The 27,693-nt window shown below is 59.0% G+C and overlaps 1 protein-coding gene across 1 annotated transcript in view; it reads left to right on the top strand.

Moving 5' to 3' along the window:
• The window catches only part of LOC111160467 (cytohesin 1), a 40,022-nt gene extending 32,513 nt beyond the window's left edge, over window positions 1-7,509 (top strand). Inside the window, exons 11-13 of the mRNA XM_022523611.1 lie at window positions 2,205-2,276; window positions 2,871-3,025; window positions 5,840-7,509. Coding sequence (XP_022379319.1) covers window positions 2,205-2,276; window positions 2,871-3,025; window positions 5,840-5,918 — 306 coding nt within the window. The 3' untranslated portion in view covers window positions 5,919-7,509. The remainder of the gene's footprint in view (window positions 1-2,204; window positions 2,277-2,870; window positions 3,026-5,839) is intronic.
• Window positions 7,510-27,693: the final 20,184 nt, after the last annotated feature.

Here is a 27,693-nt window from a genome sequence, read left to right as displayed (position 1 = left end):
CCTGCTCGGCCGTGGGGGGCTTGTGTCCTGACATAGGTCTTCACGGAGTAAAGGTCATGGATCCCGCGGGATCGTGGAGATCTGGAAAAGTCGTGTCTGACACGTGTAGAGCACGGTGGGACTTGTGTGCTAGTGGAAGCCCCGGATGCGAGTTTGGGAGGAACCAGGACCCTGGCACGTGCCTGGGTGAGGCGGCCGTCCTCCATGCCGACACCGTGCGAATGGAGCTTCTCATGCAGGGAGTGGGGATTGTCCCATGAGGGCGTCAGTTGCCCTCAAGGGCTGCCTGTTGTGCCAGTCAGTGATTTTTCTCACTTTTTCACCCCAGAGCACATTCCTTTTTATACCCCCTACCCCCCGCCTGGCCCGTAGTTTGCCTTTTTTCTCAAAGACATCTGGATAGTGGCATGCTAGCCTCTTTGGGATTTTTTTTCACTGTTCTTTGGAGTAAAATGGAACAAAACACTGGCGTCTACGCAGTGTGCCCTGAGTTCTGGAGTGGGCCCGGGGTGATGCGTGAGAGTCCCGAATGCCGTGGTTCTTCACGGTGCAGACTGCGGGGGCATCGCCCGAGTCCCACTCCCCCTTCAGCAGCGGCCAGCACTGTGTCAGGCCACAGACATCAGAGGATGTGTCTCTGCAGACGCAGGGGCCTCCGAGTTGAGACGGTGGCCGAGCTTCCACTCAAAATCTCCTGACACAGTGCGGGAAATCTGGGGTCAGGAAGTGGGGGGTGGCAGCCGGGGAAGGCAGAGTGACCTCCGCCTAGTGCAGCGCAGCGACTGAGAGCAGGGACAGAGGCCGTGGCTTGGGGCCCTGAGCAGAGGGGCCCTTCCTCACAGAGCCCCGCCACCTCCCTGTTGCCCTGAGTCTGGGAGACGCAAACGGAGTAGGATTTTCTCCCTCTTCCTATCGGTGAGCAGTAAAGCATGCTGCTGGGTAGGAGCTGGTGAAACGGGTGCGTGAGGAAGCGGGCCTCACTCCCCCAGTGGCCGTGGGGCTCCGGACTGTGCAGTCGTTGGGAGAGCCGTCCACAGGGAGCGCGCCCACGGGCAGCCCGCCCACCCCCACGCGGACGTCTGCGGTCCCAGCAGATAGCCAGGGCGCGGCGAGTGTCTGAGATGGCCCTGGCCTCCGCTCCCTGCTGTCTCCTGAGACCCTGGAAGGGGCCAGACAGAGCATGATGTGTGGACTGTACCTGACGGACGGTTACGTAATAAGTAAAAACTATAAGGAGTGAACAGGTGACCCAGGACTAAAATCACTGTCACAGAGGAAAGGTTTGAGACCATCACAGAGATCTCTGGAAAAGACAAGTCTGTGAACAGTTAGGGGAGACGTAAGCAGTTGTGCAGGACCGAGAAAGATGGTCCCAGTGCTGCGTCCCGGCACCTGTGTGTTCAGAGATGCCATTGATGACGGGGCTGTTCCCCGAAAAGGAAGAGGGACCTGCGTCTGCGGAGGAGAGAGCTCAGGGCCACGGGGACTCAGTGCCAAGGCTTGGCCCAGCTACGCCATGACCTTGGAATGACCTTGGGCTGGCAGGTGGGGGGATGTCCCAGGGGGTAGGTGTGAAGTCTGTGCCTGCGGCGACCTTCACTGACGGGACACTTGGTGGCGGGCGGGCATGGGGAGAGGGCCTGGCAAGGCTGTTCTGCTGCGGACAGGAGTGGAGCTGCCCCTACGTGGAGCTGTCAGGAAGGCAGTTTCTCCTTGAAGAGCCTCCTGTCTGGCGAGGGGGACAGCGGGGCAGGAGGTCGTGAGGTCCCACACACCACCCTCCCGGGCTCTGCCGGCACGGAGCAGGGCATCTGGCCCGAGCCCGGGGCTTTCTGGGGTTGCCGGCCCCGGACCAGAGGCTGAAGAGATGCACACGGGACCCAGGCAGAGAGGCGAGGAGCTTTTCTGGGCGAGAGAGGCGGGCGTGCTCCTTGCTTGAGGGCCTCCCTCGGGCTCTTCCGGGACACATGCCGAGTCTCCCCTGGGAGTTCTCCTTGCATAGGCCCCTGGTCACAGGGATTCGTGTACCCAGACGCTCCCTGGCCCTCTTCTGATTTTAGAACATAGGGTGTGTGGGCCCTGGCGCCGATGTGGGGGCTCGGGGAGAAGAGCGGAAGGGCCCGGGTGACTGTGGGTGGGGAATGCGATGGGCCGCGTGCCCCTGGCCCGGCAGTGATGTCGTTCTGTCTGCAACTGTTCTCCAGGACAAGGAGCCCCGTGGGATCATCCCTTTAGAGAATCTGAGTATCCGGGAGGTGGAGGACTCCAAAAAACCAGTAGGTATCTGGGATACGGGAGAGGACAGAAGGGAGTGGGGTGGCAGTTCTCTGAAAAAGACGGAAACTGCCAAGATTTACTTGAAACTGAAAGTAGCGTCATCCCTCTAATTTGGTCTGACGTCAAAGTTCTCGTTAGTGTTCAAGCCAGAGATGAGGCTGTGCGTGACCTCTTTGTTCTGTCCACGTGCTTCAGTGTCACGTGTGCACAGTCCCGCGGGGGATGGAATTGTCCCTCCTTACAAGGCCGCAGCAGGCACTCCGGCTGGGCCGCTCGAGTTAGGACCTCCGGACGCCTTACAGACGCCCTCCCGTTTGTGTGGGGCGCGCCAGGGCGCCAGGGTGGGCTCCAGAGAGCGCGCGTTCTCGGTGTGTTGGGAGTGGAGCCGACGGACGCGAGGCTGGAGTGTTTGCTGAGGAGGCTGGCGACACACCCCCTCGGGCTCCGTTCTCCGCCGCGAGGCTCTCACAGGAAACGTGTGCCCGTGCTCTGTGGAGGGCAGAGCGGGAGCCTGCGGCGGGGAGAAGCGCGCTTTGTTCTTGGTCAGCAGTGCCTCGGATCTCTGACACCCCGTCCTCTCCTGTGATTCTCAGAACTGCTTTGAGCTTTACATCCCCGACAATAAAGACCAAGTCATCAAAGCCTGCAAGACGGAGGCTGACGGGCGGGTGGTGGAAGGGAACCACACTGTGTACCGAATCTCGGCCCCGACGCCGGAGGAGAAGGAGGAGTGGATCAAATGCATCAAGTAGGTGACCTGCGCGGCGTGGGTGTGCTTCCCCCGACGGGCGCTGCCGGCTCGCACACGTACCGCTCGGGCCGCTGCGTGCGCCCCCCGCCCCACTCCAGGGCCCGTGAGGGAGAACCTTGGGGCAGAGTCTGACCGGGCTTCCAGACTGCTTTCCAGTGGACCCTACACGTGTGGCTGCGCAGCACGTTTGCGAGCGCGCCTGGGTCTGGGCTTCCCGCAGTGGCCTTCGTGGGTCCTTTCTAGGCAGTGGAGCGGTCTGTTCACCTGGTCGGCCCGCGTCTTGGGAGGCAGGCATCACGGCCAGGGCGGCAGCTCCGTGGAGACAGCAGTCCTAATGTTTTATCATTTCCGGGGAGACTTGTCCCACTGACAGGTGAGGAAGCTACCCAGAGTCCCATGGCCACGCTCTGGGGTCACGGAATAGACCCCCCACCCTTGACCACTGTCCGTGGGGAGGCTGAGGGTCTGAGAGCGGGGGGAGGAGGGTTCTTAGGCTTCCTCGGGTATAGACAGAGCCGCGACACACAGGGCTCGTCTGAGCTGCACAGCGTGAGGGTGATGACGGGCTACAGCTGTCCTCTCCCTCCCTGGGACTTCCACGAAGCCTGTCCACGTGGCCGTCGCACCCCATGGGCGTGGCGTGGCTGCTGGTCTTGGTGGCAGTTTGTTCTGAGAGTGTGTGACTTCCCCGGAGGCCAGGAGGCCACCCTGACTGGGTGATCCGAGGCCCTGCGGACCCCCCACTCCCTGGGACGGTCATGCTCCTGCCACGGCCACAGCCTGCTCCTGAGGGGGAACGCTCGAGTTTGGGGTGTGTTTTGGTATCGCTGCTGAAGCCGCTGCAGGGTCTGGCCAGGGATAAATAGCAGACGGGGGACTGAAGAAGGACGCGTGGGGGGCTCCTGGCAGTCTGCTTGGAAGTCCTGGCCTGAAGAGACGGGCCGGGGTCAGGCTGCCCAGTGCTGAGTTCCCTCCGATGTGGGCACCTGCCTGGCCTCCTGCCAGACCCTGGGCCTCCCCGGAGACGGGCACCCCTCCTGCCCCTTCGGTGGGATGGGGATAACTGCTTGGACGTTTTGGGGTGAGGCGGGGTCGTGGGGTGACCCCGGCAGCTCCCCTTCTCGATGCGAGCTCTCTGACCCTCACCCGTAGACGAGGCAGCCCAGTGTCCCGGAGTCAGTACCAGTGATGAGACTGCAGAGCCCGCACGCGTGATGGGCCATGGGCGACATGTGGACGCGCTGACTCGCTCTTTTGTGCGTGGAAACCGGTACCACATCGCGTGGTAACTAATGAATTTAAATGAAAATGTTAGGGCCATGAGCCGAGGTCTGGGCAGAGGAGTGGCTATGCCCGGGGCGTCCCAGCCGGTGAGTGACCCTCCGTCACGGGTCCTACTCTCCATTTCTATGGTGCATTTTAAAAAAAAAAACACTTAACTCGTGTGTCCTTGTGAAGTGTATCTTTAGCGTGTGGTCGAAGGAAGGGATGTAAGTTCTCGGGTCGGGTGACCAGCTGGTGTCGCGATAGCTGGCCAAGCGGCGTTAGGCGCCCGTGTGCGCTGGTTACTGTCTGGGCCCCTCTGGGTCTCACCGCAGCGGCATGGGGTGGTGACGGCTGCCCCCGCGCGCTGTTCCGCGGTTTGTCTGCGACTGTGTGTTCTGTCTGTCACGGGGTCTGACTCCTGCGGCCAGAGCCACCAAGTGTCCTGGAGAGCCACGTTTGGAATCGTCCCATCTTTAGTGCAGGTGTGCGCCGTCCCCTGGGGCTGGCTCAGTCCTTCCAGGGCCCGGGGTGGGATTCGCACACCGTGTTTGTGCGCTCCGGGGACCAGCGCCTCGCCCGTCAGTGCGGCCCGCGAAGCACGGCCGTCCCCGTTTCACAGATGAGGCGCTGAGGCGCAGCAAGGCGGGTGACCCGTCCGGAGTGATGGAGGTGGCACCTGTCTTCAGCCTGAGCCTCGCGACACAGCAAGACGCACCCCTGACCGCTGTGTGGCGAGCGGCGCCTCCACGTCCTTGGCTCTCGACACTGAAACTAAGGCCTTTGTGGCAAGGTCCCCTGGGACGCGTGCCAGGGACTGTCGGTTCTAGCTGCCCCGGGGAGCCGTGGAGACCCTTGGGGACACGTTACCCCTGGTGATAGGCCACAGTCTGTTTGCCAGGCCTGTCATTTACCTGGCCAGGCGCGGAGCCTGTGGTCAGCGGGGCTCACGGCACCACGTGCTGGACGGTTGGGAAGGACAGGTGCGCGGGGTGGGCCTGCTGTTGTTGTCATGTGTTGGGGCCTCCGGGCCACACGCAGGCTCCGTCCCTGCCAGGCTGTGGATGCAGAGCAGGCCTGGCCGGCCGCACCCCGAGGCCCCGTGACCGTGTGGACGGTCTTCGTTATCGGGCTGGTGCATCTGGGAATCGGAAGCTGCCTGGCTCCGACTGTGGCAGCCGTCAGAGTGGCACGTGTCAGGCCGCCGTGGGCCACGATTGCGTGGTGCTCGCTGTCGTGGACTGAAGTAGCACACTGTCTTTCTGGGCTGGGGTCCGGTAAGAGTGTGTAGTACTGTGTTCCGAAGCCGAAGCCCACCATTAGGTGGAAACGGGCAGTGAACAGTCCAGAGTGACCTTGTTGCACGTACCGTGGGTCCCAAAGCTTGTCCCGGAAGTCACGCACGGACGTGCTGAAGGTTGATGCCGCTGACGTGGCCTTGGCAGTCAGGTGGCAGGGGACACAAGGGCCGCTGGCAAGCGCCTGCCCGGGGTGGTCTCCCGGCTCTGTGTCTCAGTCTGTTCTGTTTTCTCCCCTCTGTGTGTCCAGAGCAGCCATCAGCAGGGACCCTTTCTACGAGATGCTGGCAGCGCGGAAGAAGAAGGTCTCCTCCACGAAGAGACACTGAGTCTGCCCAGCGAGCGGCGCCGGCGTGCGAGGCGTGCGAGGCCCCAGGTTCTTCCTCCCATCACCCCCACGGACGTGGGGGGCTGGACTGCTGGACAGGGCTGTCCCCTGCTGGGCATCGCCCTGAGTTCCTAGAGACTGGCTTCAGCTTTGCCATTTGTTTTTAAGTGGGAGAAGGGGAGGAGTTTGCAGGGGGATGGGGATCTGACACCCATCAGGCGTGGGGTTGGGAGCCTTTCTCTCTCCAAAGAACGGGGCCCCTGTCAGCACGTCACCTCCTTGCAAGTCTCCCGCTCGGCAGGTGTGACGGCAGAGCTCGAAGCCAACTGTTTACCTCTCGGTTATCTCCCTGTGGAGCGGCCTTCCGCCCTGCGCCGTGAACACACGTCGGTATATTATTCTATGTTCGGAGAAAAGTGGGATGGAAGAGAAGCCACGTACTATAAAGATATATTTTTGTTTTTTAAAGAGAGAAAAAGCTAAAGTCGAGCGGTCAGAGGCGTTCTGCCTGGGCTGGGGTGGGAGCCCCCGGTAGCCACTGGTGGGAGCCGGCTTCTCAGCAGCCGCAGGTCAAGGGCGGTGGACACGGGTGAGGCCGGGCCCCGGGGGCCAGCGGTGGGGCTGGTACTTCTCCGTCCCGGGTGCTGGGGACGCTGAGGGGAGAGAATCGCTGGGCTTTCCCGTTTTTCCTCTTTCCGAGCTCCTTCTCGTGGGGCTTCAAAATGCCAAGTCAGCATTTTCCCTTGAGCTAAGTACCCAGTAACCAAAACTGTGAGAAAGGCGGTCCCCGAGGCCTGTCTCCTCCTCCTCCCCCAGAGCTACGGTCCTCGTTTTAGAGGAAGGAGCAGGTCTTACCTGATCACCTTAGGTCTTCAGCTTTTTCTGCCTCAACTCTGGCCCCAGCCTGGACTACTGTCACCCATTTGGGGGTGGGGGGGCACTAGCGGGGAGGGGGGCCTTCATCTGCCCGGCAGGGGCAGACGGAGCGCGAGGGGGACAAGGCCTGGCTCGCGTCCTTCCTCCCCCGACGGCCTAACTTACGGTGTGGAGGGAGCCACGAAACGCAGCGTCCTCCTGCCGTCCTCTCAGGGACTCTTGGGGCCGCTCCCGCCACTCATCCAGGCCGGCGCCGGTGCAGGCCCGGCAGGGGCTGGCTCAGGCCATCCCAGTGCCACCGTGTCCCCTGGGACCAGGCAGCGCACACACCCCCTCTTGGAGGAAGGCGAAGAGCTGCTGGTCTCCTCGGGCAGCGGGACCCCGGCTCCTCCGGCTCCGTTAGGGAGGCGGGCCTCTCTGGACATGGCCTTTATGAAAGGGCGTGATTGGGGGTGCTGGCGGGGGGACTCTCGGGGCCCCCCTCCTATAGGCCCTCCCTAGAGTGGCTGCAGGCGTGCTCGTGCTGGAGCTTGTAAGGGGACGGGAGGGTGTCTGGGCCCGCCTGCCCCGCCGCCGGCCGCGCCCCTGCCCTGGTTCCCGCACAGCCTGAGGGGCACCAGATCAGTGTTAGTCTATTTACCTGACTGTAAATATCGTGTATAGTTTCTCTCCTTTTAGATTATTTTGTATTTGTTTTAAAAAAGTTTTGTCAAAATATAAAATATAAAGAAATGACTGAAAGTTGTTGACAGGGTTTTAAAAAAAATTATAATTATTATTCCAGTTGTTTTCGTTCCTCTGGTTTTTATGCGCTGTAAACCGGCGCCAAGGAGCCGCGGCAAATAAAGTCCGGATCTGCCCCCGCACCCCCGCGCTCTGTGGCCTCTTTCCTCCGCGGCAGCCTGGGAGCAGGACGGTCCTGCCTGGCGGCTAGTGGCCCAGCCTGTCCTGCGGGCGCGGGGACATCCTCGGGGAGCGGCGCTGTCTTCCTCTGAGGAGACGCGGGGACCAGCAGCTGCCCCGGGCCGTGCGGAGAGGAGCGGAGCGGCAAACTCCGGCTGCGCTGAGCTCCAGGGAGGTGCCTTCCCCCTCGGGATTTCGGCATGTCCGTCTCCAGGGGAGCCCGCGGGGCGCCCGCGAGGAGTTGAGTGCGCTCGCCCTTGAAGGCAGGGTGCACGGCCCGACCACGGGGCGATGGACGAGGCCGGGCCCGACCCTGAAGCAGCAGCGAGCTCCCATCCTTGCGGCTTGCCGGCGCGGGTCGCGTGGCCGTTGGCGTTGCCTCCTGCAGGCCTCCTTGATTCGGCAGGTGTCCGGAGCACGTAGCTTTCTGAAATCTGTCCCTGCGAAGGGCATCTCAGAAACCGGCGTCCTTCGCGTGCTGTGGGCCAGCACTGCCCTTTCCCATCGATTCTGGACCGCCGGCCCACAGCCCAGCCCTCCCTCCCCGTCCTCACTGCGTTCCTGCAGAGCACAAAGGGGCGGGCTGTCTCCGCCCGCCTGCCCCCCGGCCCCCTCTTGCCCCGGGAGCCCTCCCATCTGCCTGCTCCCTGCGATCCTGGCCCAGGCATCCCACCGTCAGGGAGCTTCTAGACCCTCACCCCGCACTCCCTACCGGCACCCCGGATGCCCTACATTGATTTTCTCATCTGTTTGGAAAGGAACGCTCTGTTGTACAGCTTGCTGTGTTTCCCAAAATCACTGAATTTTGATTGCACAGGGTTCTGTCTCCGCCCAGGCCGAGTCCACGGGAGCCCTTCTCCGGGCTCCTGCCACAGTGCAGGGAAGGAGGGGTGCTTGGTCCTACACACACAGATCGAAGGTTCAGAGAGCCGGGTGAACTTAGAGCCCTGCCCCAGGACCCTGCTGGACAGGCTTCTCTGGCACTGGCTGGTCTTACCCGAGACTGTCCATCCCCTAGGTCTGTGTCTCCAAGGGCCACAGCCTCCAGGACAGCGCGAGATGGGACCCAAAACCCTTCCAGTGCAGTGAAAACATCCCAATTCCAATGTCCAGTCCAGTCCCCCGTGACCCCTGTCTGAAGCCACCAGGGCCGGAGTGTCCTGCTGGCCTCTCTCTGAAAAGCCGCCAGGACCCTTCACTGGGCTTGCTTCTGCCTGTGGGATTCGGGGGAGGGTCTGACTGCCACTCTGGGAGCCCTTGGGTTTCGCTCTCCATCTTGGCTGCCAGGAAGCCCACAGCGTCAGAGGCAGAAGGGCCTGTGACTCAGTCCTGCTCTGTACTTGCCCTGCTTCGTACTGATGTTTTTATAAGTAGATTTCATTGTTTAGAGCGGTTTTGGGGATGACGGTGCTGTCGAAGGGAATTCCCGTTTGCCTCCTGCCGCGATCTGCACGGCCTCCCCTCCCGTCGGCGTCCTGGTCGGAGGGCCCATGTGCCACGACTGCTGCGTCCACACAGACAGCAGCACCCGGAGTCCACAGGGTGTGCCTGGGTCACTTGGCGCATTCGCTCGAGGGCTCTAAACAGACACAGTCACCTGTATGCGTCATTACAGTGTCCTGCCCCAAACATCGTGTGCCACTCCTGTCCCTCCCTCCCTCCCTGCTTCCTGCTTCCTCCCGGACTTCCTGCTGTCCCCCAGCTCCGCCTCTCCCAGCACATCACGCCGCTGGAATCCCACAGTCTGTAGCCTGTACGTTCCCTTTTAATCACACTTTGACCCTTTAACTTTTTTAATAAATTTTTGGAGAGTGAGTGAGAGAGGACACAAGCAAGGGGAGTGGGGGGAAGCCAGAGGGAGAGGGAGACCGAGGATCTTAAGCAGGCTCCACGCCCAGCGCGGAGCCCAACATGGGACTCGGTCTTACAACCCTGAGAAGGTGACCTGAGTCAAAATCAAGAGTGAGATGCTTAACCGACTGAGCCACCTGGGCACCCCTCTCCCTTATACTATTATTACTATAATATAAATCTGAATTTATCAACTTGTTTTCCTTTTTTTGAAGAGGAAATTTTATGAATAAAATAAGAACAAAAACTTCAAAAAACTGTGAAGATCTTGGGTCTAGTACTGAGCCTACTACACACTAGCTTTTGTGTTCTTAGGAGTTGTGGGATCTTGGGGATTCTTCTTCCTCTTTTTTTTTCTTTTAAGATTTTATTTATTTGACAGACAGAGAGGGAACATAAGCAGGGGGAGTGGGTGAGGGAGAAGCAGGCTTCCCACAGAGCAGGGAGCCCAAAGCAGGGCTCGATCCCAGGACCCCAGGATCGTGACCTGAGCCAAAGGCAGAGGCTTAACGATTGAGCCACCCAGGGGCCTCCATGTGATTCTTCTTAAAGGAGAGTAGAACAGCGTACCATGGAGTAGATGGTACTGGTGGGGTCCCGGGTGATGTCCTGGGGGAAGATGTGGCATTTGGTGGTCTGCAGGAACAGGTCGGCCTCTCACAGGACAAGACGGGCAGCCTGGGAACTTAGACCCGACCGTCCAGCTCTTCCCGCCGTGGGTTCATCTTCCTGAGATGATCTGACAGGGCAGAATAATCCTTTTCCAAATTACCCTGGGAGCAATCGTCTCATTGTCAAATCCTGTCCCGTCTGCCTTCCTAGATTTTGAAGGAAACCCTGTGGTTGGGGCCAGCAGCCTCCGAAAACCACTGGGCACCTGCCAGAGAATGGCTTCTCTTGAGTGGACGATGGGGAGCTAGGATGACAGGTTTCCTAACTGTCATGAAAATGACGATGTGTTTTCACATCCGCAGACCAGGCAGTGTCGCAGGGCTGGCGACCCCCGGCTCTCCCGGGGAGCGCGTCCTTTGGTTGCCCTGCTGTCGCGGGTCCAGGCCTCTGCCCCCGGGGCTGGCCCTGGGTGCCTGCCACCAGAGGGCCGACCCCAGCCTCGGACGCGGGGCACCCCTGTGCGGCTTCAGCCCCCACCTCGCTGGACGGCTGGCTGCAGGCGTGCTCGGCGCTGTACCCGGAACCCGCGTGCCTCCGCCCGGCTTGCCGGGTGTCCGCGGAGGGGCTGTTGGAAACAAAGCAGGCGTCTCTCTAACGAGGCCGCCCCGTGTCGATGGGGCCGCAGGAGGGCAGCCTTACCGTCAGCAGACACACAGACCTGACGGCATCAGGGGACACATTTGGGGGTGCGGTGCCACCGGTGAGGACAGTGCCCCAGCTCCTGCAGGAGCACCTGGCGTTCCGTCATCCCTCTTTGCCGCCTGAGCTCGCCGGTCCCGGAGGCATGACCTCACCTGTCTGCAGACTTGCTCATCTCATCGTCTGAGAATCAGGCTGAAACCTTTCGCTCTCTGAGTGGGGTAGAGCTGCCTCTCCCTGCTGAGAGCGCCGACCTGGACACATCAGCCCTCCCGCTGTCGTAACTGTCCTCTCTTCACTGGGGCGGAGGGAAACCGCGTCTGGAAAAAGTCTGTGTGTCTGCACCACCGAGAACCTCCAGGAAAGCAGGTCTAGTCGTTTGTGAGCCGCAGGCCCCCCGCGAAGCTAACCCGAGCTACAGATGATCTCTGGGAAATTACACAGAAAGCCCTGAGTGCCCGGTGCTGAGCCCCTGTGCAGGCTCCGGGGTGAGCAGCCCCAGTCTCTGCCGGCGGGTGACCCCCAGGGGCCCTTCTGGGACGGGAACCCGGGAGCCCTGCGTTTCAGGCCAAGTCAAGTTTGCCTGCTCTGTTGGGTGTGGTCCCTGTGCGATATTCGTCTGCTCGGACCAGTGTAGCAAAATCACAGACGGGGCGGCTGAAACCGCAGAAACGTCTTCCTCCCGGTCCCGAGGGCCGGGAAGTCCAGCGTTCAGGGAGGCCCTCCAGCTTCTCAGGGTGTCCTCACAGGACAGGGGAGGCAGAGGGGCTGGAGGAAGCAAGCTTTCCGGGGCCTTCTGCCCGTTTCCCGGGAGAACCCCACCCCCAGCACGGTTGGCAGAGAGACGTTAGACGTGACCTTGAGAGGAGGCATCGCCAAAGTGAGTCTCGACAAATGTGTCAGAGACTAGCTGGGCCCGTGGCTGCTTCCGTCCGCGGGATTAACCTGGAGGAGTTCAGAGCTCCCAAGACGGCAGTCCCCGTCCCCAGGCCATGGTTCGACGCCACTGCCTCGTGTCAGCCAAGCCCACCCACACCCGACAGGCGTTTGCCCGTCAACAGCTGCTAACACCACAGGGTCGTGCGGCGCCCCGGGACTCGGACGCCAAGTGTCTGAGCTCTGCGTGCCTTCTTCCGAGGGTTGTCGGCGCAGGAGAAGGACGGGCTCCTTCGGTTGGTCCTTAGCAGGCACCAAGCCTCCTGGGCAAGGGCGCGCCGGCCTGCCGTGGGGTGCACGCCGACCCCGGGCGCTGGGCGGGCCCCACGGGGTGTCGGTGGAGACTGGGGGACGCACCCGCCTGAGATGCAGGTGCACCGTGGGCCCAGAGTCTGGAGAGCCTCTCGACACGGAAGTTAGGGTCGTGTGTGGAGGACACGGGGGCACTTCCTGTTGACCCCGGGTTGAAATATCAGTGGGCAGTTAGCGCAAGTCAGCCCCATTTCTCGGAGGCAAACAGTTCCCGGGGAGCGGAGCCCAAACAGCCTTTGTACGTTCACAGGTGAGCACAGATTCCGGGCAGACGGGATGTGCCCACGGGCAAATGTCGGTATTTGCTGGTACCTGTGTTAACCTTGTTCAACTTCCCGGTGCTTCTGACTTGACCTTCAGCTTGTGACTCAAGGCTCGGGACTGGAAATGCCCTCGGACGGGAGAATATTCTATCGAGAGTGTGTCCAAAAAATTTTCCACCTCCTACCTCCACACAGAACACTTCACTTCTGACACTTCCGGGTCCCCCCCCGCTCCCGCCCCTGCCCCGGACACACACGCACCGAGCAGTCCTCCGTGTCAGACAGTTTGCCTCTGTCCTGACCCCCTCTCCCTGGAGACAGAGCCCACCAGTCAAGGGCTCCATCCCACGAGACTGCCCCGCACGGCAGATGCAAGTAGGACGTCCCCGGGTAACCCCCAGCTTCTGTCTGATGGGGCTCCCTGCTGGGGGTTCCCACGATCCCCCTTCTCGGGTTGATAAATCTGCTAGAGGGGCTCACGGAACTCAGGGAAGCATGCTTGCGGGTTAGAGGACAGGGTATGACAGAGGCCACAGATGAGCAGCCAGAGGAGGAGATACATAGGATGAGCCCCAGGGGGTTCTCAAGGGCAGGAACCTCGGTCCCCGTGGAGGTAGGGTGTGTGACCCTCCCCATATACATGGGTGTGTTCAGTAGCCCGGAAGCTCCCCAAACCCTGTGCTCTTGGGATTTCATGGAGGCTTCCTCACGCAGGCCGGATCGATCGCTGGTCTGTTTCCGGCCCCCTCCGCTCTCTGAAGTCCCGAGGTCTGGTCGTGGCTTGCGGTCTCTGGTGACCAGCCCCCGTCCCGGGGAAGGTTTCACTCCTACAGGCAGGTCTGAGCCCTTGCGAGTTAATTTTATATGTGGGATGAGGTAAGGGCTGAAGGGAGGCCCTCTCTCCCGGTTCTGATCTTGGACCAAAGCATTCTGTTCCTCATCCTTAGTTGGGATGACTCACAGCCTCGGAATGTTCAGAGAGGCTCTTCCTCAGATTAAAGGTGTTCATGTGTTTTCCTAGTTTCCTGAGAGTTTTAATCGTGACGAGTGTTGTGTTTCGTCCATGGCTTTTCTGCACAGATGCCGTAGCTCGAGCGGTTTTTCTCTCTTCGTCTATCAATATGGCGGTTCCACTGAGTAACATTTCTAGGGGCCAATCAACTTTGTGTCCCTGGAGTAAAACCCACTGGGTATTGGGTTTTTAAGAATACATTACTGGCTGGGGCGCCTGGGTGGCTCAGTGGGTTAAGCCTCTGCCTTCGGCTCAGGTCATGATCTCAGGTCCTGGGATCAGGCCCGCATCGGGCTCTCGCTCGGCTGGGAGGCTGCTTCCCCCTCTCTCTCTGCCTGTCTCTCTGCCTACCTGTGATCTCTGTCTGTCAAATAAATAAATAAAATCTATAAAAAAAAAAAAAAGAATACATTACTGGATTCAGAATGTTGATATTTTAAGATTTTATCTTTTTATTCGAGAGAGAGAGAGCATGAGTGGGGGTTGGGGACAGACAGAGGCAGAGGGACAAACAGGCTTCCCACTGAGCAGGGAGCCTGACACGGGGCTTGATCCCAGGACCCCGGGATCATGACCTGAGCCGAAGGCAGACGCTTAATGTGCCACCCATGTGCCCCCTCAATTGTTAATATTTTGTCAAGGACTGTTTGCACCTGCATTCCCGAGGGGTGTGGTGATATGGTCCTCGGAGCCGTCACACTAGCTTATCAGCTCTGGGACAGCGGGGATCCTGTCTTTTGAGGTCATCTCTGGGTTCAGTTCCTAGACAGTGCCTGGCACAGGAAGGGCCCTCGGGACACGTCTGATGCATAAGTGAATGCAGGACAACAAACCACAGGTTGGTTTGTGCCAGCCGGGTCCGTGTGAGCAGCTATGAGCACCTGACTCCGTAAGCCAGGAGATTGGGATCGGGCCGCATGAGTGCAGCGGGGTGGCTGTGCTGAGTCTTCAGGTGGTTCACGCTGTCCGGGTAGAGGTGCTGCGAAGCCGTGGGAGGAAGAAGCAGCACAGGAAGGAGAAAAAGGACCCGGCTTCTGGGGTGCCACCCCTCTCTTCCTGTCCTTGGCCCGTTCCCTTCCACCCGACAGAAGGCTACCTGCCTGCTGAACTCCCTTCCCTACACTTGGCTCTAGGCAGCTCCGATTCTCCCTCCAACACCTGCGGCTGCGTCGTCCGAGCCCACTTCTAAACAAACCGAACCCGGGCAAATTCCTCTGTGGTTGCAGGACTGGAAGTCAGCTTCCGTGCTAATACCATCGTGACGTAATCCGAGCCCTCTCCCGGGACGTGGACGTCACTCTGCTACGTGTGGGGCTTTCGTTTGTCCTTTCTTATAAGAAACCATGATTATTATCTACTGATTTCCCACTATGACAACAAATACCTTATTTCTTGAGGTTAAGTAAGCCCGCGACGCTCTTTGACAGCACACATTTGCGTAGTCAGGACACTGGAGTGAGCTAAGAGGCCGGAGGCTCCAGCCAGCACACGGTGCAGACAGGCTCTGCATCCATTCCTCTGGTTGATGCCCGTCTGCCCTGGAGTGGCCAGACCCTGAGGCTGTCGACTGTGGTTCTGACAGCGGCTTCTCTAACTGCCCAGAGCGACCACCATGTTCTGGTCTCCAGTCCCCCTCGTCACCCTGCACATGGCCCTCCGATGACTTGTGTTCTGTGGCGCCCCGCGCCTGCCCTCCCTCTGCAGTTCCGTCACTGCTCAGCCCACCGAGACAGCCGTGAAAGTATCCCCAGCCCTCTTGAAACTTTTTATTTCCAGATATTTTCAGACTTGCAGAAAAGTTGCAAGAATGGTACAGAGAATTCCCATACACCTTTCCCCCATCTCCCAGTTTTTAAATATTTTTCTACATCTCCTTTGTTTTTTCTGTTCTTAGGTTTTAGACTTCTGATTATAGCTGTTTCTTCTTCATTGTGTCTCCAAGTGTCTGAGGATATCTGTTTAGTCTGGAGAGCTAACTTATAGCCTCCTTCTGTCTCATGGCTGATTTGGGGGAGAGAATTACCATCAACAGAAGTGCTTTGTGTCAGATTTTCTGTTTTCCCCTGAGAAACTTCGTATAGAGTTTCTCTTGGGTTTTTCTAGTCCCAGATCTTTCAGTGGACGGGCTTCCTGATTCAGGAGTTCCCTGATCTTTTAATGTTCCCAGATCCATTTCCAATGAGGGGCAGTCCCCACACACACAACACTAAACAATTCGTTTTAGTTCAACCCAGTTCTGACCCCGTCTACCCAAAGATAGCATCAGATTCCACAGGTTAAGGGCCCAGTCCTACAGGATTGTCCCCCATCCCCCAGTTCAGATGTCAGTCGCAAGCACAGCTGAGAGCCTGCGGATTGGCTACGGGTCAGAGCTTCCAATGACCCCCCCTCCTTAGGTTGGGTGAATCCCCCAGAGCGGCTCACAGAACTCAGGGAAACACTTATTCCCATTGACTGGTTTATTAAAGGCTCTGATAAGGAATGCAGGTCAAGGGCCAGATGGAGAGAAACTTAAGGTGAGATGTCAGGAAGGGGTGCAGATCGTCCACGCTCTCTTCAGGGACGCCGCTCTCCCTGTCCCTGCACCCGCCACCAGCCTGGAAGCTCTCTGAACACTGTCCTTTTGGGGTTTTATGGAGGCTTCGTTACACAGGCATGCTTGATTAAACCTCTAGCCCCTCACCCCTCCTGGCATTCAACCCTGTGTTCCCAGTTGGTTCCCACCGGGAACCAACCCCCATCCTTGGGTGTTTTTCTAAGGAACCTCATTAACATAAACCCAGGTGCGGTAGTCGTGGGGTTGGTTGCGAATAAAGAGACGAGACGCAGCCGTGACTCTGATGACGCGTTGCAGTAACTGAGGACAAGAAGCCAGTCATGACCAGGGATGCTCCCCTTGCTCTTCTCACTCGGGAAAGCCCAAGGGCTCTGGGAGTCATGAGCCAGGGACTTCCCACAGAGACCCGCTATCTCCAGGTCTGGTAATTCCCCAGTGGTTCATCGCCATGGTGCTCTGAACGACCAGGGGTTGGACCAGCCTCGGGTGTCTTCGGATGTCACGTCCTCTTTCCGGGGACGATTCAGTCTGTGTTTTGTCTTTCCCCTGAATCTGCAACACGCCCCAGCCACACGCTTGGCCATCCCGGGGCGCGGCAGCCGGAGCGCCGTTGGAGTGCAACAGTCTCTACGTGGAGGTAATTTGAAGTTTGGTTTTCCCTGCATCTCCCAGTAATCCAGAAGGACGCACGTCCCAGTTCACACTGCTGGTTCATCCTACACTTTGAGGAGGCAGGCCGTTTGGAGACGGTCGGATTGTCCCCCAGACATTCGGAACTTGTGTTTCCCCTCTGGTCTTTCCCTTCTTTCCTAGCTGCCATTTGGGAAACAGGGGAGCGGGCAGCATGTTGGTGGGTGTGACGTGCCGGGGCGGTCCTGCGGTCCCGGGTGACCAGGCAGGGCTGGGTGGAGCAAAGCTAGCTCTCTGCTTGGGCCTTGGGTCTCCAAGCCAGGGCTCTGCTTTGTGGCACATCTGAAAGGTATTCGGACAAAGAGCCCTTTTTTAAAGCCACACGTATCCAGGGCTCATGACCGGCGGGCGTCCCTTGGGATGCCGTCGGGGAGCCCAGCCCGGCTCAGGTGTACCTGTCCAAAGCCCCCCTTTCTGTTTTGATCTGAATGGTTTTCAAACCCCTGTTTGTTGTTGAAGGAGCTCCCGGAGGAACATGTTTCCCATCATGTCCGTGGGACAGGCCAGGCCCTGCGCTACCGATGCCAGTGTCCTGGGCCGCGAATCCTGAAAACACTGAGCCGCACACTCGTGCTCTGTCCCATACGGGAAACTTCTTCGTTCTTTCTCAGTCTGAGGCAGCCGGCGCTTGCTCTCCGGCCCGACTCCCCTCGCCGGTGCTCTCCGTGCCGTGCGCGCACAGGTGGCCTGTTGCGCTGGATGAGGCAGCCCGCCGAGGGCTGTGGTACGCGCCATTCGTTCCATGCAGCCCCGGTGTACCCTGTGCAGACCAGGTCTTCTAGGGGGTAGTGAAGAGTCAAAGACAAAAAGGCTCTGTGTTCTGGGGTTGAATCCCCGGGGCTCTCCGTTTCCCACCGAGCAGAAACCTTCCGTTAGCAAAGTGAATCCTTGACCGTAAATGCCCGATTGGGCGATGGTCTTCGTGGAGGACCCACGTCCTCCCGGCCTCCTCTCCTCTGGCGCCCGGTCTGTGGTGCCTGCTGGGCCCCACGAGCTTTCTCTCAGGAAAGCTCCAGAACTGGAGGGGGGAGGCCTGGTGGTCCCGAGCCCTACGGCTAAAACCTCTTCCTTCACGCCTTCGTTCTGCAGAGCGGACTCGGGACCTGCTGGGCCGGGGAGTCGGGCGCTGGACCCTCCCCTCCAGGCCGCCCCTGCTAGAATGAGGGGGCAGCCCGTGACCTGTGAGGCAGTGGCGCTCGGAGTCTGGGGCGACTGCCCACAGAGCCCAGGAAGCTTGCCTTTTCCTAAACTTCCCGAACAGAATAACCTGTGCCTGCCAGAGGCTTTCCCTGAGTGGATCTCACTCAGCGTCCTCGGGCTCTGCCAGCCTCAGGGCCGTGCTCCCCTGGGACTTCTCCTGGCCTCCTGCCTTTCGGCAGGGCTGACCTCAGCCCTCCCATGCCTGGACGATGACGTGCCAGCTTCAGCCCTTCCTGCCGCTACCCAGAACTCGGCCAGCCCACCCTGAGGGGCAGCGCCTTGACCTCTGACTACCTGAGTGTGCCCTCCAGAGTGGGGCAGGGGGGTGCAGGCAGAGGCTCTCCCAGCTCAGACGTGTACCCAGTATCCCTTGAGAGTGGCTCCCAGGGACCTAGAGCAAGTGGCAAGTGGGCTCCCAACTCGGCCTTGCATTCCCACACCTGGATTTGGTCTCGTATGTGGCGGTTCTGGTGGGAGGCTGTCTTGGTGACGGGCCTGCAGAGCTTTCTCTGTGTCCCCACCGGGCGCACTCCAGGTCCTGGCGCTACAGCCAGGGCCCTTGGCCTCTCCTGCCAGAGCTCACTTGCTGGGTGTCCCGAATGAGGACGGTCCCTCCCCATTAAACCACGGTGTTCACCGTATCACCGTAGTGGCTCAGAATGTCTATTTTTTAAAAAATATTTTATTTATTTATTTATTTATTTATTTATTTTTATTTATTTGAAAGCAGACGCTTAACGACTAAGCCCCCCAGACACCCCTCAAAACGTCTATTGCACAGAACCTTCGGGTCAGAAGGAGGGAAGATCCAGATACACGTAGGAAGCAAGGACTCTAGCTGGCGCACGGTGGAGCCAGATACAATGTGGGCAACTCCTTCTTCGTCCTTTTTATTCTAGGAGCTCCCCCCACCCCTGCACAGCACACGTGTGCACCCACACCGCAAAGCTCAGCTCCTGTTTTAATGGACTTTTTTCTAATTAAGAATCTAATTTTCAGAATTCAGCAGACAATTGTCTTTTCTGAGTTACGCGTTATAAAACCATCACGTGTGAGCCAGCGCGGACCAGAAAGGAGATCTGTTGGACTAGGACGTAGGAGTGGAAAAGACAGCAGTGGAGTGAGCTAAGGGGCGAGTCGGAGGCAACGAGACGCGTTCACACTCAAGGGAAGTAGACTGGGAGCCTCCAGACTCCGCATTCTCGTGACCAGAGCCGGCAGGTGGGTGGGGAGGCAGAGGGTAGGGACATGCCCGTGCAGGTGACACGGGGGCCAGGCTGGGGCCACCCTGCACGGTTGGGATGCCCAGAGCCCCTCCGGCATCAGGAGTTATGATGTGAGGACAGTGAATGTGTGTCGGGCGGACGACCGAGTGAGGAATTAGAGGGACCAGGGTGGTAACTCGCCGGGAACGAGGGAGCACGGTGCCCCGCCACCCGCCCCATGGAAGCTCCAGGTGGGGGACACATGTGTCTGTGGACCACCATGGGCCTCCTGCCCGCCGTGGGCCTTCCTTGGCCATGCGAGCGCGGCGTGGTCGGGAGGCCGTGTTTGGAGAAGCATCATCCTAGAGCTTCAGACGCTCGGCCTGGGATGGAACCGGTGGGGCCCCGGCGTTCGGTCTTCCTGTTTGTGGTTCCAGCTACGTTCTCGTGCCCAGCGTGGATCCGTCGTGCCAGCCGTTGGCTTGTCTCGCTGATCCTTTCCGACCGCTGGCTCTTGGCCTGGCGGTTGGGGGCGGCGGGTTTCCCTGGGGCGGGGAGAGCGGACACACTCGCGCTTGCGGCTTCACTCGCTCCGTGCCGTGTCCTCTCTGTCCCTGTAGTCCGGCTCGGTGCTCGGCTCGTGCGCTGTGCGTCTTGTCTCGCGGTAGGTGTGAGCTGACGGTTCCCAGCCCGCTGTGTGCAAACGCGCTCTTCTATTTCCAGCCCCGCTCCGACGCGCCTCTGACAGGCCCGTTCCTGCTTGGCAACGAGAAAACTAAATTTAACGCAGCTTAACCTGGTAAACAGTTCCGCGGGGTGTTTTTCTTCGTCATCGCCGGGTTTAAAGCTTCGTGTTTCTCCGGTAAACACCCGGCCCCTTCAGGTGCGAGGGCCGCAGCCTGCCTTCCAGCCCACACTGCTTTCCAAACCGCGGCAGCCCGCGGCGGGGGGTGGGGGGGACAGTGGCAGCTCTCTGTCCCGGCACGCACCCCTGCAGCCTGTCTGGGAAGCCGGCCGGTGCGCTACCACCCAGGGACGTCTGTGTCCGTGGCTGGCTGCAGCTGGGGGGCGGTGAGGCTTCTCGTCCGATTCTGGGGTTGCGTGGTGACATCTGGCCACATCTGGTGGTCTTCAGGTACCATCCTCCACTAGCCTCCCAGCTGGGGATCCACCCACACATGTGGACGTGTGAAATGGACGCGCTACCCAGCCCCCCTTCTCCGGGGCAACCCATCAGCAGAGTGGTGTAGCCCATCCTCCGGTCCCTTCTGTGGCCTCTCTGGGTCCACAGGAACCTGAGGTATCCCAGTCCCACCTCAGAGCACGGGGGTGGTGGGAGTTGTCTCGGCCAAGCCCTTCTTCGCCCCAGTGTGGACATACCTGCGGGTTTGGTTTCTCAACCAGTTTCTGGGGGGAGATGCCTCTGCCGATGCCCAGGGCTCTCCAGACTTCAGGGAGGGTGATGTCACAGCAAATGGGGGGCACTCCTTAACCACCTCTTAACCTTCTTAACCACCTTAACCATCCTCAGCGTCCCAGGGTTGCAGCTGCCCCATCCATCTCTGTCCCCGTGTCCTGTGGCCTTCTCCCCTGTGTCCATTTTCTTCCAAGCACGCTGTCTGGGTTAGGGCCCACCCTAATCTGGGAGGATCTCATCTGCACTAATCATATCGGCAGAGACCCTACTTCCAAATAAGGTCTCCCTCCGGGTTTGGGAGCCCAGGAGGGGACCCCATCTGCAGCCCAGGATTGGGGGGGAGGGGGAATCGGGATACATGCTGACGCTGTCCCTGTCTCGGGATCCGTACGCTCCTCTGTTGACAGGTAGGCAGGCCCAGGGACAGGTGTCACGTCTGGGGCTCACACTCCTTAACCTGTCCTCTGGCCTGAGGCAGAAGGTCCACCACAGCCACGACTGTTTCTCAGGCCAGAACGTGGTCTTATGGACCTTGCTAATCCTGCTAATCCTCCCTCAGGAGAGACTTCCAGAACTTTCTCCCCATTTGGTGCTTTCTGGTCACAGTCTGCAGCGGAAAACCAGTCAGGGTCCCCTCACCCACTTTCCAGATCCTTTTCCGGGGAAATGTTCGCAGTCTCTCCCCAGAAGGGCCCATCTTACTCTGGTGCGGAACCTGCAGGGCACCCATGACTCTGGGGGCTCCGGCCAGTGACCGGAAGGACTGCGGTGACTCTGCACTTGTCCCTTTGGATCTCAGCTGCGTCGGATGCACATGTAGAGAGTATCTCGGTTTTTAACCCAGCATTGCCCTGTTAATACCAGCAAATGCTGAAGATAAACACCTTTAAACCTTTTCTTTTAAATGTTCGTATTAAGGCAAAACTCACATAGTGTGAAATAACCATTTTACTTTATTATTTAAAAAAATTTTTTTTAAAGATTTTATTTATTCATTTGACAGAGAGAGATCACAAGTAGGTAGACAGGCAGAGAGAGAGAGGAGGAAGCAGGCTCTGGCCAAGCAGAGAGCCCGATGCGGGACTGGATCCCAGGATGCTGGGTTCATGACCTGAGCCGAAGGCAGAGGCTTTAACCCACTGAGCCACCCAGGCGCCCCGAAACTAACCATTTTAAACTGCTCCCGGGCAATTAGAGCATTCATGCTGTTCTGCCACCAGCACCTCTTCGTGGTTCCGGAACGTTCTCATTACCCGGATGGAAAGCCTGGACCCCGCTGGCTCCGGCTTCCTGTCCTCCCCCCGCCTCTGGCCAACCACCAGCTTTCTGCCTCTACGGATTTGCCTCTTCTGGGTGTTTTATGCCAAAAATGCAGTCCTGTAACGTGCGGTCTTTTGTTTCTGGCTTCTCTCCCTCCACATGACATTGGCGGGGTGCGTCCGTGTCCTAGCAGGCGTCCCCACTTCTTTCCTTCCCGTGGCCGAGCGCCGCCCCGGCGGTCTGCAGAGGCGCGGCTGGGGTACCCACGCACTCACGCGCGGGCGCTGGGCTGGTCTCACCTGCGGCCGTGGGGAGACAGGCCTCCGTGAACGTGCCGGCACATCTGCTCGCTTCAGCATCTGTTTTCAGTTCACTGGGGCACGTATCTCGGCGGGGGATTTCTGGGTCTCGTGCTAATATTAGGTTTCGCCTCTTAAAGAGCCGCCAAACCGTTTTCCGTGGGGACCACAACCATTTTCTGTTCCCAGCTAGTGCACGAGGGCCCCGTTTCCCGTTAACACCTGCTGTTAGCCGTCTTGATTCTGGCCCTCCCGGGGCAAGGTGGTGTCTCACTGGTGGACGGTCTGGTTCCCGCGACACCTTCACGCTGGGGTTGGACCCGTTGTGAAAGCCGTTGATGCCACACAGTCCCCTTCCTCCCCGGTTGTGACAGAAGAGAGGTAGGTGTTTCCTGCTTCACTGTCCCCCCCCCCCCCGCCAGTCACTTGGCTCCACAGTGGAGCGGGCGGAGGGTTGGGGAGACTCGCAGGATCCGCTCTCAAGGCACAGAGTCCTTACAAAAGACCAGCCTGGGAAAACCCGACGGCAGAAATCACGAGTCCGTGGACTCAAGGTTCCCCTGATTCCTTAGCTTCAAGCGTGGCCACGTTCCAGGTGGAAAATAACCCACTTTCATCCTGAAGACCCAGCTCATCTCTCCCCCGTAGTTTCACCAGCACTCGTGTTCTCCCGTCCGTGAAAAAGACTCGCACACACAAACTCAGATCTGGAGGAGTCTCCAGGTCCCGCGACGAGGCCCAGCACTGTCTGTGGACCGAAGTCCCACTCTACCGTCCCGTTTATCCCTGCTTTCATTTCCAAGAGGCCCCAGCACATCGTTGTCATCACTGACCCCCTCTCCCAGGTGGAAAGGCCCAGCCAGTTTCCTGCCAAGAGTCGGTATCCCTTCCCCGAGGCTCATTCCTTAGGTTTGGAAAGTTGGGGATTTCCGCTATATTTCATGGTTTAAGTCAAATATCTGAGCATATTCAAAGCAAATGAATAGCTTCGTCCATTGTGATATTCCTCAAGGTAACTTGAATTATCGGGCTCTTGAGGACTGTGGCTGTTTTCGTAAACGGCTCGAGAGGGGCCGAGGCAGGTTGGAAAATGTTGGGGTGAAGACAGGAGTGGCAGGCGCCCTCCACCACGGTAGGCGGGCCAAGTAGAAGGGGGTGGTGACTTGGTTCCTGGGAGCACACCGTGTGGGCTTTTCCAGCACTGTCTCCCCCGCTGGGCTGGCATCCCCTTTCCCTGTGAAAGGGCCCTTCTGGCACTCAGAGGCTTGAAAAACCTTCCAATGGGGCAGACATTCCCAGTGTGTCCCTGACGAAGACAGATCCTGGGTCAGAGTCCAACGTTCATGCATTTGCGCGTGAGACAGAGAGACCCAGGGTAAGTGTGTTAGATGAGCTAAAACGGAGCACGGAACAAGGACCCCAGGTTCCCACCCTAGCAAGGCTGGGTCACTACCAGCCCCTGTAAATGCAGGGAGACACTCTGGGGCATTGTGCCCAGGCTGAAGAGATCATGCCCAGGCTGTGCTCTCGGGTCACGTGGTTTTAGAAATCAAGCTTCTTTTTTTTTTTTTTTTTTAATATTTTATTTATTTATTTGACAGAGAGAGAGATCACAAGTAGGCAGGGGCGGGGGGAAGCAGGCTCCCCGCTGAGCAGAGAGCCCGATGCGGGGCTCGATCCCAGGACTCTGGGATCCTGACCTAAGCTGAAGGCAGAGGCTTTAACCCACTGAGCCACCCAGGCGCCCCAGAAATCAAGCTTCTTAAACATTCAGTGATTCCAGAGCGGGAACGGGGCCCGGAAAATGTGAGTGAGATGCCCCAGCTGGACGGGGGTGGTTTGACCCCCAGCGTGGTGTCTCACAGATTGAACCACAGATGCCAGAGGTAGAGGTAGTAGGATCTTAGAGGTCGTCCAGTTTATTTTCTAAATGGGGAAACTGAGGTATCAAGTAGCGGGACGCCTCTCCCAAGGGCGCTGAGCTGACCTGTGCGGGCTGGTCCCCTGGCTCCAGGCTGGTGCTGGATGTCCTCCCCAACATCGGGGGTGTCAAGAAGGAAAAGAAAAGTCACGGATTCCCTTTCTGACTTTCTTGTGTCTTGGAATCTCTTCTCAGGAGGCTGTCGGTGTCCTGTGGCAGGACCCACGCCCACGCGGAGCTGGAGTAGAGCCGCCGGCCGCCCAGTAGAGCTGGGCCCGGGAGAGACTCCGCGGCCAGGAGCTACAGACTGACCGAGGACGCGCTCTAGGTGCGAACCCGTGACCGCGCTGGGCGGCCAAGCAGTGAGAAACTGGGGATTCAGCTTCTCGTTCCTCAAGCGTCCCCTTGGCAGGTGCAGGTGGATGAGTGGAAGCTAGAAGTTTGGGGGGTGTTCTGGCCTTCTGACCACACCAAAACCTGGCCCCAGGTCCTGACACACTCTGTGTCCACTGAGGTTCGAGCAGAGAAACAGACCCAGGAGCACGTGTGTGTGTACGTGTGTGTGTACGTGTGTGTGTGTGTACGTGGGTGTGTGTGTACGTGTGTGTGTGACTCGAGATTTATTGCCAGCAGTGGGCTTGCATGGCCGTGGGGGCTGGCGAGGCACGTCTGACGTGGTAGGAATGGCTGCTACGAAGGGCAGACTGGACCTTTTGGGTAACGGCCACAGCCGCCGGCCACAGATGGCATTCTTCCTTCGCAGGAACACCCCAGCTCCGCTCTGAAGACTCTCAGCTGATTAGGCGAGGCCCACCCGGACGTCCCAGCACCATGTCCCCACTCAGAGCCAGCGGCCCTTGCGTCAGTGTTTGAGGGCGTCCCTGGGGACTGTGGCTGCCCCCTGCATACCCCAAAGGCCGACCTTGGCACACTGTCCCTGCAGAATGAGCCCCTTTATATTGGGTGGGCCTTGAATCTCGAGTTTGCTAAATCCCCTCAGAGCCGAGGCACAAAAACCACTGACGTGTTGACAGAGAGGAATTCGGACCCGTCCCCAGACCCCGCATTTGAACCCCGCATGGTAGGAGCTCTGTGTGTAAACGCAGCAGGCCCCATGTATCAGGGCGTGGCCAGCTGTGGGCCAGGGAGGGGAGAGGGACCCGAGCCTCCAAACCCACGGAGGGGCGTGGCCTTGATTCTCGGACGGGGCTTGGGGTGGGGAGGGGTTCCTCTGGAGCGGTCCTGTCTTTCCAGGCTATAAGCTACAGGAAACCCACCGATGCTTCTTCAAGCCTGAAGGACTGGGGTGTTTTCTTCATGGGACCTGACGCGCACAGGGCAGGTGGGTCTCAGGACCCCTGGGACATTCCAGAATGCTGTCAGGACTGTCTCCATTCTCACTCCTGCTCTGTTCACCTGATCCTCTGCTCTCCTCCTCGGGCAGGCCACACCCACTGCTGCTGGACCCCCCACGTTGCCATTTCAGCCCCCCCGGAAGAGGGCTGCTCAGCCCTTTCTGAACCCTTGAGGTCAAGACTCAGGGTTGGCCAACCATGACCTTGAAGCCGTGGGGGTGGGTGGTGGAGAGATTGCCTGTCCAGAAAGGGCAGGGGTGGTATGGCCAGCAGACAGGGTGGTCGCCCTGCTGCCTTCCCGCTGGACAGTGTGGTGACCGTCCCACAGTCCCCCAGGCGAGTGGGTGTGGGGTGGGTGGACCGGTTGCAGGCGTCGGCTCTCTGAAATCCCGGTCCTGCCCCCGGTCTCCTGTGTGGCTGTGAGCTCACCTGGCACACAGCATCCCAGGCCCCGGATGTTCCTCGACTCCAGCTCGTACATTAGAAACGGACTTTTCCTGTGTCCCAGGCTTTTAGGCCTCTTTCCTTCACTGGCCTGGTGCTTCTCAAACTACCTGTGGCAAAGGACCTGTTTTGTTTTGTTTTGCTTTTAATTTCCAATCCATCATAGGACTAATGCTTTTAAAAAGTACAAGAAAAATAAACTGTCGGAAAATTGACCATGCCCTTTGATGCCTTGGGAAGGTCAAGGTGTTCTCAGAGTTTGGGAATGCTAGCTCCCAGCGCTGGGCTCGGTGCGGGCCCAGAACAGTCCGGAGTCGGGCCGTCGCTGAGCATGGACCGTGCCTGCCAGACGATGAACCCGAGGATCCTGTGAATGTTCGCGAACACGTACCAGCACTGTTTCAGCTGCGACCTTTACCTTTAATGTAGGAAGATGAGCAATAAAGAAACATAATAAATACGGAAATAAAGCAACGTGTTAGAATGTGGTGTGCCCTGTGGGAGCTCTGAAGCAGAGCAGGGGAGGAGGGGGCTGAGTGGGTTGGGTTTTCCCTGGGGCAGTGGGGGTGGGTGGGAGGGTCGAAGTTTTAAACAGGGGAGTCCAGAGGGAAGCAAAGAAAGTAAACGTCCATAGAAGGAGGTGCACAGCTGACCTGATCAGTTCATATATTTGTGGGTTTTAGTTTTCTTTGTTTCTTTGAGAGGGAGAGAGGAGGGGCAGGGAGAAAGAGAGAGAGAGAGAGAGAATCCCAAGCAGACTCCACGCCCAGCATGGAGCCAAATGCGGGGCTCGATCTCATGACCCTGAGACCATAAACTGAGCCCAGATCATGAGTCGGACGTTTCACTGACGGAGCCACCCAGACGCCCCTAACAGGGACATTCTTACTCTCCAAGGAACGGGTGCACAGCACGAGAATCGAGATCTGTGCTGACACAGGCGGGGATGTATCAGGAACAGGTGACATCGGCGGCCGGGAAGTCTCTGCACGTGCCGAGGAAGAGTGTGGTAGGCCCGGAGGAAGAGAGCCGCAGAGGGACGGGGGCAGAGCAAACGCCGACCGTGAAGGCAGACGCTAAGCCGCCAGTCCCCACCACCGGCCATGCTCAGCAGGAGGAAGGAGACCAGTCAGCCAGCGGGGGCGGGCGCAGAAGGAGGCAGGTGAGTCCCAGAGACTTCCCGCGGCGCGGACGACCCTGGACGTCGCCGGTCTTCTTGCCGTTGGTGGTGCTTCGGCAACGGTAATGGGCCCGTTAGCGATACCTCCCCTGGACTGAGCGTTCCACCGTGAAAGGAAAGAACAAAATTAAGGAATGTGCGTAAGAAGCTCGAAATGGCATCAAAGCTGCCTTGAAATTAGAGATTTCATCGCACTTTGTAGCTTTCAGGGTGAAAAACAAGCCCGGAGAACGTGTGATATGTATGTGGTACGTATGCTACATAAAGTGGGGCCGGGTGATGATGGGTGAGACCCGTTCCCCACCCGGGACTGTTCCAAAGCCTCACAGATACTCACCCCTCGTCCCCACGACCTCCCTGTGATGGGGGTGCCGTTATTATCCCCAGTTCAAAGTGAGGTGTCGGGCGGCTTGCTTAACAAGGTTGTTGCAAACCCTGGTGATGGGCTCCGTGCCTGGGCTCCTACCCACTCCTGCCAAGGAGAGAAGCGTGGGCTTCTCACTCAGAGCCTGCCACCAGGGGGGCGCCGGCCACGCGTTTGGCACAGGGACGGGAGAGCCGGCGGCGGAGGAGAGGGCGTGGGCGTGGGGAAGCCAGCCGGGAGCTGACTGAAGCAGGACATCCTTTGCGGTCGGTTAGGCGGCATGTTTGTGTCTCCCTGGTTGGTCCCGGGTTGAAAGCAAGGGCGAGATGAGGGAAGCTGGTGGTCAAGGGCCACATCCTGGTCATTTGGTCTGGTCGTCGCCAGGGCTGTGTCAGGGTTCTGCTGTCATGGGTGGCCTGG

Source organism: Enhydra lutris, unplaced genomic scaffold (assembly GCF_002288905.1).
Source record: "Enhydra lutris kenyoni isolate GAN:26980312 unplaced genomic scaffold, ASM228890v2 scaffoldscaffold75, whole genome shotgun sequence".
Taxonomy (NCBI): Eukaryota; Metazoa; Chordata; class Mammalia; order Carnivora; family Mustelidae; genus Enhydra; species Enhydra lutris.
The sequence above is the reverse complement of the archived record's forward strand: the minus strand, read 5'-3'. Positions and strand labels throughout refer to the sequence as shown.